We start from the raw sequence: 11,714 nt of genomic DNA, 5'->3' as shown, positions 1-11,714 counted from the left end.
ATAACGCTGGGTTCTTTAGGAAGCTGAACAATGTTATCTTTCCCTTACAACCAAAAACACTTCTTTGGATTGGAGACATTCTTCCCGAGCAAGTCCCGTGCAGCGCTGCCGTCGGATGAAGCGCATTGATGGGCACGATCTCGCTCTTGCTCTCACTCTGCTCGATGTGTGCGCGGGCACGTTTTACCGGGAGAAATTCCCATATAAGGAGTTCCACCCTCGTTTACGTCATGAAGAGCCAGATCGAAAAATCGGACAGAGTGACGTACTCCAACATGCTGATCTATGACCGACGGCCGGAGCTGCCGTTCATTTCCCAATCGGTTCAGTGCGTCTATGACTCGTAGGTGATGAGACAGTGGCGCACGGGACACCACCGGGACCCCACCGTTAAACTTCTTTTGACTCGAGAGTCGAGACACTATTTCGGGAGCGAAAGACGCGAGATACGTGCGCAAAGGTAGCGCAGTGGAGTACGTGGCAAACGTGTGAAAACTCTTAACCTGGCTTAATGTTTTAAAACGACAACCAGGTATAATCAATTTTCTCACATTTCATTTGTCAAACAATGTAGGCTACTTCTAAGATGGTCGTGATTGACCATCTTAATCGAGATGGATATTTGTACGCTTAACATGGAGTATTCATTAAGACAGTCTTATAAAAAAAAATCAAACTCTGCAGAAGAACCCAGGACAACCCACGCAAAGTTTTACCTTAAGCGTTTACCACCTGTAAAAAGTGGTAAAGTGCAACTTTTTTTGTAAAGGGCTATTTTTACCTGTTCTTACCCTTAAATGTAGTTTTGCCTATAATAGCCTATAATGTTGTTCAAAGTGCATCAATGCAATGATGATTCAATTATCATTATTATGATGATTCACCACATTCATTACTGTTATGTAAATTGGGGAGACAGACTCCGTAGTATGTTGCAGCAGGTGCACAATTTTTCATGCAGTACATGACATCACTGGTGGGAGGGGCCCCCATCTCGTTCTTTACAGGGGTCTTCATAGATGTCCGGTATGCCACTGTGAAAAGACATCTATTTACACCGAATTAATGATGGAGAGATGAGTTTAAGCTTTCATTCAGTCTTTGAGCTTGTTTTACACAGAGCTGTAAGCAAGATGACAGCATTCAGCGCTGTGGAAGATGAGAATGAAGGACTGGCGATCTTCAGCATGGAGCTTATGAACGGTTAGTGTTAAACTCACATTTACATTACTCCTCATCTTCAGCACTCATTCCCTGATTTATTTTCTTCAGACTTTTAATAAAAGTAACCACTTTCTTCATCTCCAAAACTAATGTACAGACACGTTTGACCACAATCCTCATGGATTAAATTCGCATTATAATCAGTGAATATCCTTTTTCACTCCGATATGTCACATTGGGTCATTCTGGTATTCAGTGCCTTTTTGTGTCCAGCGTAAAGATCATGCTCTTACCTTAAAACTTGCTTCACTTACCTCACTGATCTTACTGCATTAAAATTACGAGGAATATAAGTGTTCAAGTTGTCTTGCACATAAATATCCCCATTTGAACTTTAAGCATCGTGAAGGTGATAACATTTTACAGCATTTTAATCCACCAAATATCACAATTTTTCCTGTTTTATGATGTCAAATGGCACAGAAGAATACCAGGAATGAACCCATTATGAAAGTAAATGGGGTGCAGATACAGTTTCATGTGGCGATGCATTAAATGTGTGTGTGTATAGCACTAAAATCAACAGCAGTTTCAGTAGGGTGAGACATAAGCGGAGGGTGCATGTGCTGCTGAACGGTAACATGTACACCTGAGTTTATCATGTTCATGTTGTAGTTGATGATGACTCTACTGATGGTCTGCAGGTGATTTCAGTGCTCCGGCTCCGTCTATGAGGTTCCAGCTTGGGTCCATTATTCCCATCAGAGCCACGGTGGAGTCACGGAGCCACAGGCCGCTGAAAATCTTCATGGAGAGCTGTGTGGCTGCCACGGATGCCAACATCAGCCATGCCGCTCAGGTGCATCCCATCATCGCCAACGTCGGGTAACCACACGTGGCTTTCTTCACCATTCTAACATCCTTCACCTAATTTGGTGTTCCCAGCCTTTAAAAAAATTACTTCTAAATCTGTCTTCTATACGATCACTAAATCTCAGATTCAATCTTTTTGTGAATCTTTGTCAAGTAGCGCTGGTTTTTTATTTTTTTATTTTTTTATTTTTTTTCTCGATCTGATTAATAGTAGGTCTCATTGATCTGAGCTTATGCACCTCAGTTTTTGAGTGAAAAGTTCTCGCAAGATTATTCGCCTAAAAAAAATACCTGATGTCCATAAGCGCCGATCAATGAGGTCTACTGATGACATATCATCAATATTTAATGAGGCATTAAATATTGTTCATAAAAATGTTCCAAAAAATTATTTTAAGCATGGGTATAAATTCTTTTGGAGCCTAAGTTAAGTGTGCAGACACTAGTTCTTTTGCTTTAATTCATGTTTGTTTTATCCTGTTCATGAGCCTAATCACGGGTTTTGGATGTGCACAATGACTGTGTATTTAATTAAAATGAGTGTAACAAGGTGTGAAATGCATAAATGTTATCACATTTATCTGGGAAAATGTTATACCTTGTGTGAGCAAAGTCAGTCAGAATGACCGAACATAACATGGGCGCTCATCATGTGTATCTGTGTTTACTGACGCTTACTTGTCGCTTGTAGGTGTCTGATGGAAAGTAAATCAGGAAACTCCAGCTTTCTGCCGAGGCGTCATCCTGCTGAAATACGCCTCTATCTCCAAGCCTTCAAGTTTGCTCTTGGACAGAATGTGAGGGCTGCGCTTACAGTGCTTATATCAGGATGTTATGTGTTTTTGTTTGATGCCATTCTCAGTTGGTCTGTTTGTGTGGCAGATTTTCCTGCACTGTGATCTGGAAGCGTGGGACATCCAGCGTGTGGACAGGAAGGCGTGTCACTACATGCAGCAGCAGCGCAGGTCAAACCGATTTCTGTTTCAAACTAATCATGAACGAGTTCTTGAGGTTCTGGATCTCATGTAGACGCCGAGGAGCTTGTTCTGTTGTTGAATATTTTGTGACGTGTGGTTTGTGGTAGATGGGAGCTCCTGGATGATCCGTCCCAGAGCTACGCGTGTTCCTGTTGCGAGTCCACGTGCTTCTGGAGGACAGACTCCACGAAAGGTATGCCATCGAATGTTCTGCCATCAGGAGCATCTGATCTGTGCGATGTGACCATTAACAATTGACATGATTTTCTCCACTAGGCATGTCAGCTCGTAAAGTTTTGGGGCCATTTGTGATGGAGGATGAATCTCAGAGCGACACATCTCTGGACACACAGTCTAGCACTGAACATGGTCTGTGCTCTTCAGCAGGATGTTTATTAAAGGCTGTGTGACTGAATGAGTTTTTTTGGTGTGTGTGTGTGTGTGTGTTCTGGATTGTGAAGGTCTGACTGAAGCTCTGCTGTGGCTGCTGGTGGTTTCGGTGGCAGCAGCGCTGGTGACCATCATGGGAGTTTTGGCCGTGAGCTACTACCTGTGTTTCTGGAGAGGAGGACGCTTAGGCTACAGACCCAGCAGAGATCTGCTCACCAAATACTGATTAGCTTTTAATAAATATTTTGAACTGGTTGCAGTGTTTCTCATTCTCTTGTTAGTGCTGGAGTTTTGTCCATCAGGGGGCGCTGGAGCCCCAATTATCCATCAACTACACTCTTAAAAATAAAGGTGCTTCCAAAGGTTCTTCTAAAAGGTTCTTCACAGCGATGCCATAGAAGAACCATTTTTGGTTCCACAAAGAACCATTCAGTCAAAGGTTCGTTAAAGAACCATCTCTTTCTTGCGTTTTTGTAATCTGAGGAACCTTCTTTTGCCACAAAGAACCTTTTGTGAAACGGAAAGGTTCTTCAGGTGTTAAAGGTTCTTTATGGAACCTTTTAGACAAAAAGGTTCTTCTATGGCATTGTGAAGCACCTTTATTTTTAAGAGTGTACCTCTATTCTTCCTCTGAGTGACTGATATCTGCAAAAGTTTGAGCAGATGGACATGTAAAAAAAGCAGTGTGCTTGGAAAAAGTGGTTTTAAGATTTAAATTATAAAATAAATGTTTGCTTGATTTGTGTCAGGGTTTTCCAAGACTTTGGGAACACTTTATTTTTATTTTTTTTTATTTTTTTTTGTGTTGTATTTAAGCTTCTGTCTTATTTTGAATCATTTTGATGCCTCATTGTGATGAGTTTGCGGATATCCCTGGATCAGAACCACTAATCTAAACTATTCGACATGGACTATGATAAATTAAGGAATTATAAACATAAAATTTATGCTATAAGAAAATTATGAAAAGCTGAAAAGTGCCTGTACAAACAAAACTGACCTAATAAACAGACATGTTATGTAAACTGATGCTGTGCAGGGCATAAGGCACTACAATATGAGAGGAGAGTCTCAATGGTGTTCGGCTGGTGTCTGAGCTCTGGATTCGGGTTTGACATCACTGTGTCTCACGCTGCTCTCAAACAAGAGTGTTTCTCCTCTCGGTGGCCCCAGGGCTGAATCTCTCACTCATTACAATAATTAGAAATCTGCTGCAATTGGCGGGTTGGAGAAGCACAGAGGTACTGTGAGAGTAATGTTTTAATTTGCCTGAGCAAACGCCGGCCCCTAATCACATCCACAAACACTCATTATGAGGAGCCTCCAGCAATATCAGGTCACATTAGGAGGCCCGAGGAGACAGAGCTGATGAATTGAATTAATTTGTAGACGCTTGTGATGGAGGCTTTGTTCGGAGCGGCAGGGAGAACGACCACACTGTTCATCTGTCACTTAGACGGCTCTTTGATTCAGGCAGGAGTCGCCACATCTCTCCACGCTTAGAAAAGCTAAATGGTGATTGATCTTCTGTGAATATTCAAAGGATAAAAACATTTCTTGCCCTTCATGTCAACAAACAGATATATGAAAAGCCATGGTTGATAGTTTCTTGTAGCACACACTTTTTACAAAGCCTCAAATTAGGTTTATAGTAAGTTGTTCAATAAAAGATCAAGTAAAAATGATCTTAGCTGGGTATAAGGCTTAAATAAATGGCATAGTATTTTGTGACGGGTCACTTGATGTTCTCTACCGCATCTCTGAGAATTTACATGTGAACAGTGTCAGTAATACACTGGGAGTCTGGTTCAGTTCTGCGGCCTCATTTATTAAACGCATACGATCTGATTGATCCTAAATATAATGGAGTTTATATACATCAGAAATAAGGAACTAATCAAGATTTATAAGGGCAATCTATTTTAACCAAACTATGTTACAGACTTTTCATTAAGACCCTAAAGAATCATATCAACTTGTGGAAAATTGCCATCGGATGGCCCCTTTAACTCAAAAACTGAAGTGCATAAGCTCAGATCAGTGAGACCTACAATCAATCAGCTCTAAAAAGAAATACAAAACCTGTGCTAGTTGAAATAAAACACGCTGACAAAAAGATTGCATCCAAGATTTGGTGATAATATAGCATAGTGAGAGATTTACAAGCATTGTTTAAAAGGTGATAATTTTTGACCAGGAAAAAAACAAAAAAAATGTCTTATCTGCAGTAGTTTCATTCAGGAGAAAGCAAGGTTGGACTCCATGTTGTTTGAGCAGTGCTGTGTCTTTGTGAAGTGGTTATGAGAGGTTCTCGCGCGACCACAGTGCTATCATTTTCCCTGGCTGGATGATCGATGAGCTTGTGTCAGACTCTGTTCATTATAATGTGCACCATCTATTCTTCTGCCAGACAGCCACTTTTCCAGGAAATGCCATTGAGGTGTTTGGAGTCCGTCTGAGATACAAAAAATTCCTGCAGTGTGTGTGTGTGGGTGTGTGTGTGTGTGTGTGTGTAAGCAATGAATGTTTGTGATTTTCTCTGTTGATTTGTTGCCGCACTAAACTGTTTTTGATGGATTGTACATATATTGAGGACAAACTTTTTGTGTGTAGAGAAACTTAGAATGAAACATGCAAGATTGCAAGCATCTCTAATATCATAAATGCGATGAGATAGTGTAAGAGATATTTTGTTCTTTTGAAGTTTGTATTCAGGCCTCCAGTGTCAAATGCATTATTAAAGTCATAAATGTTATAAAAGCTCATTAGACAAAATCATTAGCATGTTATGTCTCCCTCAACTCGGACTCATTCTGTGGCATTAAATAAAGGAGTGGACCTTTGATTTACCAGAGAACATCCTGTATATTAGCTCTGAAACTCCCCACAACATGACTGGACTGCTGCTTAGCAGAGACCTTTCCAGACCTGCTAGGCATATTAAACAAGATGAAGAAACTACAAATGAATTCTGCCATCTTCTTGAAGCTGTGAGATCGATATGTGCTGTGCTCAGCTCTAATCTTTCTGATACATCGCTCTCTCTCTCTCACTCTCTCGTTTAGCAATAAGAAGAGGCACGATGCCAGAATCCACTTTTCTCCAGCAGAGCAGGTTATCAGATACAGCTGGGCTTTACAATGCATTACGGAAATAACCATAATTTGGCAAATGGGATACGGCCTCTGTTCTTATCACAACATTGATTGTGCCGCTGAAGTTTATAGCATTTGGGTCAGGCCTCACAGGATTTCAGTGCATTGTGCTGAACAGCCCTTATATTAAATCAGCCTCAGAACTGCATGATCCATTTAGGCATAAGACTGTTGTTAGTGTTTTATCAGAAATTGTGTTTAATATACTACAGTGTGAACAAACTGATACCTACAATACCCAAATATTCAACACACAAAATTATGATGCGGATTTTAAGAACTGACCAACTAACAATATGTTAGACTTGAACCAAGATTTTGGTTTGATCTTTTCTTCAGGATACTGAAATAACTTTTCTTTGTTCGCTATGTCCACATGTGTTTGTTGTGATCAACAGCTGCATATATTGTAGATCACAGGTTTAATTTGTACTAAAGGCAATTATCAAAGATGTGAACAGACTCTTGATGTAATGGAACATTATTTTACATTGTGTGGAAAAATGATCATGGTGGATTGAATATGATTATTAATCATCCATGTCAGCAGCACATGAACAAGAAAATTAGCCTTAATTTTAAGCCATAGAGACGCCAACATCGAGGTCTCATTTGCAAACAATATAAAATAATCCCATTTTATAACAGTGCATTATAACTGAAAGTTTGTAGTGTGTCAAAACAAGTCAAAAAAGATTAAAAAGATAAGACGCTGATGATCAGCAGCGCTTCTAGCGGCCGAACCACGTAATTACCGCAGATTCTCCAACACTGCCGTAATCCCTGATCACGTGAACACACACACACACACACACACACACACACACACACACACACACACACACACACACACACACACACACAGAGAGAAACGCGGGCGCGCGCTCAGCGTTGCTGCATGAGCCATGCGTGAACAATACGCGCTCAGACTGGAGTCATTTCAACAACGCTGCGTGTTTGTGTGGATGATTATTGGCGAATGATCTTTATAATGTGTGTCTGGCGTCGTTGTTTCGTCATGGCCTCTCAGAGAAAAGAGGAAGATGTGTTCACCGCTCACTTCAGTTTGTGAGGAGGAAATCTGAATGATTTTAATGCGCTGTTTCAGTGTGTGTGTGTGTGTGTGTGTGTGTGTGTGTGTGTGTGTGTGTGTGATTAAAGTGAAAGCTGCATGTGATCATGTGCGTGTGTGTGACATCTGACCGATTCTTCAATTCACTGTCAACCGGATGATCTGAAACTTCACGAGTGTCGATCTGTCGTGTTGTGGATTATATGATTTATGGACGCTTCATCTGTCATGGATTAAAAAAACACTCGAGACTGAAGGTGATTCGATTCGGACCGATTACGGATTTAATCCAGCGAGAAGCTAAAAAGCAGAAGATTCACATACGAACATGTTTAGTGCTTTGGTTCTTCTGATGTTCGGCATGGATTCTGCGATTAATTGCTGCGATTAATTGTGATGTTCGGCTCTGATCGGCTTTAATCGGGATGTTCGGCTCCGGGTGATTATGACTACAGCAGCGAACTGGGTGGCGAACGGGGCGAGTTTAGAAGACTGTCATTCCAACCTCTTCTCTCTGGTACAGACCCCGATCTCATTTATGTCTCTAATATGTCTCATGTGTGTCAATACTGAATTTATCGGCTTCTGAGGTCTCTGTCATTCTTTAAAAGTGTTGCGCGTGACACAACGCAAGACTTACAGGTAATCATATACACTTGATAGTATAATATCATAACAGATAGAGCAGCTTTCATGTTTGCATATAGTAATTTGCTTGTGTCTTTGTATTAAACATTAAATTAATTATTTTCCTTCTTATTGATTCATTTCAGTACACTCTTAAAAATAAAGGTGCTTCAAAAGGTTCTTCACAGCGATGCCATAGAAGAACAATTTTTGGCTCCACAAAGAACCATTCAGTCAAAGGTTCTTTAAAGAACCACCTCTTTCTTACCTTTTTATAATCTGAAGAACCTTCTTTCGCCCCAAAGAACCTTTTGTAAAACAGAAAGGTTCTTCAGATGTTAAAGGTTCTTTATGGAACCATTTAGACAAAAAGGTTCTTCTATGGCATCGTGAAGCACCTTTATTTTTAATAAGTGTAAACTTTAATGTTTAAAGATAATTATAATTAAACACAGCCTTAGTTACCTTACAGACATTTCATCTTTTGTTAGTTTGCTAGTTTGATTATTAGGCCTAATTACTTTCAAATGAAGGCAGGAACTGTTATTTGAACATCACAAAACGTTAGATATGTTTTGGATTAAAATACAAGTGTTTTCATTGGATCATGACTGTAAATGAAGGGTATGCAATGATGGTGAGACTGTGAGTCACAGAGTGACAGCTGTGTGTGTTTGTGTTGTTTTCAGTAAGTAACTCCCTCTTCAAGTCAATACTGAAACCAGAGCACACATTCCCACAAACACACTTTCACAGAAGACTGACATAAAACAGCGCGCATGGAAACTCTTGCCACCAATAGGAAAACAAGACGGCAATGTCTAAAAAAGTGTTTGAGCTCCAAAAACATGTCCAGCTGCATAGAGAGAGAGAGAGGAGTGTGGGAGCAGAGGAATCTGTTTTCGTTTTAGGAAATTATTTTGTGTGTGTGTGTGTGTGTGTGTGTGTGTGTGTGTGTGCATTTCCTGAGTTCAAGCTTCAGCCCAGTTTTGCTCACTGCAGTCACCACTGAAAGTTTGAGTAAGAGGAACAGACACACCTCCTTCAGCTCATACACACACACAGACACACACACAGCGCTTTCACTCTCATAACATCAGTGAGATCATGACGTGATTTATTGAGTTATTGCTCTTTTGCAGGACAGCAGATTTTGCGGCACATGTGTGTGAGAGAGATATTACTACTGTTAAACTGTGTAAATTTTGGTTTGCATGAATTATACTTTCAGTGAAGCAGAATGATAACATGCCTTACAGCGCATATAAACTATTAAACTATACAAACATTAAAGGAATAGTTCACCCAAAAATGAACATTTGCTGTTAATTTACTCATCCTCTGATGGTCATCCAAGATGAAGGTGACTTTTTTTTTCTTCAGTAGAACAGTAAAGAAGATTTTTAGCTGAAACTGTGGTCCTTGGTGATTCATACAATTTAAATCAATGGGTACCGGCAATTTGAGAGTCAAAAAAGCAACACAAAATTAATCCCTGTGGCTCCTGATGATATATTGAGGTCTTATAAAGTGAAACGGTCAGTCTGTGCAAGAAACTGAACATTATTTACAAAATTATTACCTGTAATCCAGAGCCTCAGGCAAGTGTCCAAAGTGATGAAAAGTTTGCAAACAAATCATTCTTTGGAACAGCAGATTTTCATTTTTCGGTGAACTGTCCATTTAAATGTGTTTCAGTGCATCTTGAACTTGTATTTTTGTTGGATACAGCAGCTTTGAGCAGAATGTTTTCAGCCAGTATGTGTCTAGATGAAGTCCTGGCTGGTGTAGATTTATTAAACCTTCAGCCAGAGTTCACGTTTGGTCAGGTTCACACTGGCTCCTTTGCTCGGTTTATACAGTAATCATCAAGGGGGGGAAAAATCCTCTCTATGAGTGCGATTATTGGTTATTTTTCCCTCTCCAGCTAGAACAAGATGGATGCACAAATGGATTTTTAAACACCAATCACAGTTGGTTTATTAAATATTTTATTGTGGCATTATAATTTCAGGGAAGGAAAAAAGAATACAGGCAAAATTTAAATAGGGGATAGTGCTTGCAGGAAGCTGGACAAAGCTCAGGACTGTCCTGCACGATCACCCTATAGAGAACAGACAGATGTAGTGACACCCGGTGAGACCAGTGTCTGGCAGTGGGATACTAGGAGACTTTACAGCAGTGTTTGAGGAGTGTCTGTAGATGTGTGTCATGTTCCTTCTTCACAGTGGTTTAGTGGTGCCTGTAGAAATGGGTATACTCTTAATTTATGCCCCCAGTTTTTTTAAAGCAAACATGGTGTTTCAGTCAGAGATTAGTTTATTTTTAACAAACATTAAAACATAATCATCATTCAAAGAATACAACAATATATTCAAAACAACATGTTAAACATTATATTTAATGTTAAATATAATAAGCAAATATATATACATTTTTGCAACATATTCATGAAAACCACAGTGATTTACTCCATCAACCCAATGCTGAGTTTCTAAATAAGTGCTCATAGTTTTGGCTCAAGGGACTTAACTTCAGGTAGGTAAGTAGTGCAACACTTGAAATAATATGAAAAAAAGAAATAACTGATTTTGAACACAAGATTTAATGTCAGTGAAGGTTTTTAAACCTGTCAACAGCCTGCCTACCCATGTACTACAGAATATTCCAGACAGACTTGCTCTCTGCAGGTGTTTTCACACTGCATTGTCTAGAACGTACAGAAGAGGCAGCACGGTGGCTCTTCAACCAGGCTCTTGTATACTTTCTAGGATCAAACTTGGAAGAAGGAGTCCATTGATGCTAATCATCAAGTTTGATATATTTGAGACCAGTAGGACAGCCCTTTTGTCTGTGCTTATATTGTTCATACGGCTGAAGTTCCTCTCACACTCTGCTGTGCTGACGGAATGTTTTCATACAGTTAATGAGCGGTTTTAGGTCATTGGGCTCACTGTTGGGCTTTTCCAGTAGGTCCCGCATCCCATTCAGTGCTTGGTCTGTGCACAAGTTAAATTGCTTGCACATTTGCTTAACTTGTTTTTCACCATGGTAGATGCTGGGGTTTGATGGCCATTTACTCTGATCAAGGATGCTGAGGTCCTTGATGGTCTCATCTTCGAAAGACAAGCGTTGCTCAAGATTGTTCACAAGGCTTTGTAAGAACTAGGGTTGGGTATCATTTAGGTTTTTTTGATACCGGTGCCAAATCAATACTTTTAAAGGGGTCATATGATGTTGCTAAATAGAACATTATTTTGTGTGTTTGGTGTATTTGGTGTAATGAAATGTGTTTATGTGGTTTAAAGTAAAAAAAAAAACACATTTTCCACATACTGTACATTATTTTTTCTCCTCTATGCCCCGCCTTTCTGAAACACGCCTATTTTTTACAAAGCTCATCGGTCTGAAAAGCGAGGTGTGCTCTGATTGGCCAGCTATCCAGTGCATTGTGAT

The 11,714-nt window shown here is 39.9% G+C and overlaps 2 protein-coding genes across 6 annotated transcripts in view; both read left to right on the top strand.

Moving 5' to 3' along the window:
- The first annotated feature begins 257 nt into the window (after window positions 1-257).
- Window positions 258-3,659, top strand: LOC107688017 (zona pellucida sperm-binding protein 3). Its single transcript, XM_016485562.1, has 8 exons — window positions 258-343; window positions 1,121-1,203; window positions 1,869-2,049; window positions 2,729-2,834; window positions 2,920-3,002; window positions 3,122-3,207; window positions 3,291-3,383; window positions 3,476-3,659. Exons 1-8 carry the CDS (start codon window positions 276-278, stop codon window positions 3,628-3,630), a joined length of 855 nt encoding a protein of 284 aa, XP_016341048.1. The 5' UTR covers window positions 258-275; the 3' UTR covers window positions 3,631-3,659.
- Window positions 3,660-7,415: 3,756 nt separating this feature from the next.
- The window catches only part of LOC107688001 (mediator of RNA polymerase II transcription subunit 13-like), a 55,261-nt gene continuing 50,962 nt past the window's right edge, over window positions 7,416-11,714 (top strand). For all 5 annotated transcript variants that reach the window (XM_016485533.1, XM_016485532.1, XM_016485531.1 and 2 more), the window contains exon 1: window positions 7,416-8,148. In XM_016485533.1, the coding sequence (XP_016341019.1) occupies window positions 8,077-8,148 (72 nt within the window). In that variant the 5' untranslated portion in view covers window positions 7,416-8,076. The remainder of the gene's footprint in view (window positions 8,149-11,714) is intronic.

This window comes from Sinocyclocheilus anshuiensis, unplaced genomic scaffold (assembly GCF_001515605.1).
Source record: "Sinocyclocheilus anshuiensis isolate Anshui unplaced genomic scaffold, SAMN03320099.WGS_v1.1 scaffold189, whole genome shotgun sequence".
NCBI lineage: Eukaryota > Metazoa > Chordata > Actinopteri > Cypriniformes > Cyprinidae > Sinocyclocheilus > Sinocyclocheilus anshuiensis.
This window is presented reverse-complemented; position numbering and strand designations above follow the sequence as displayed.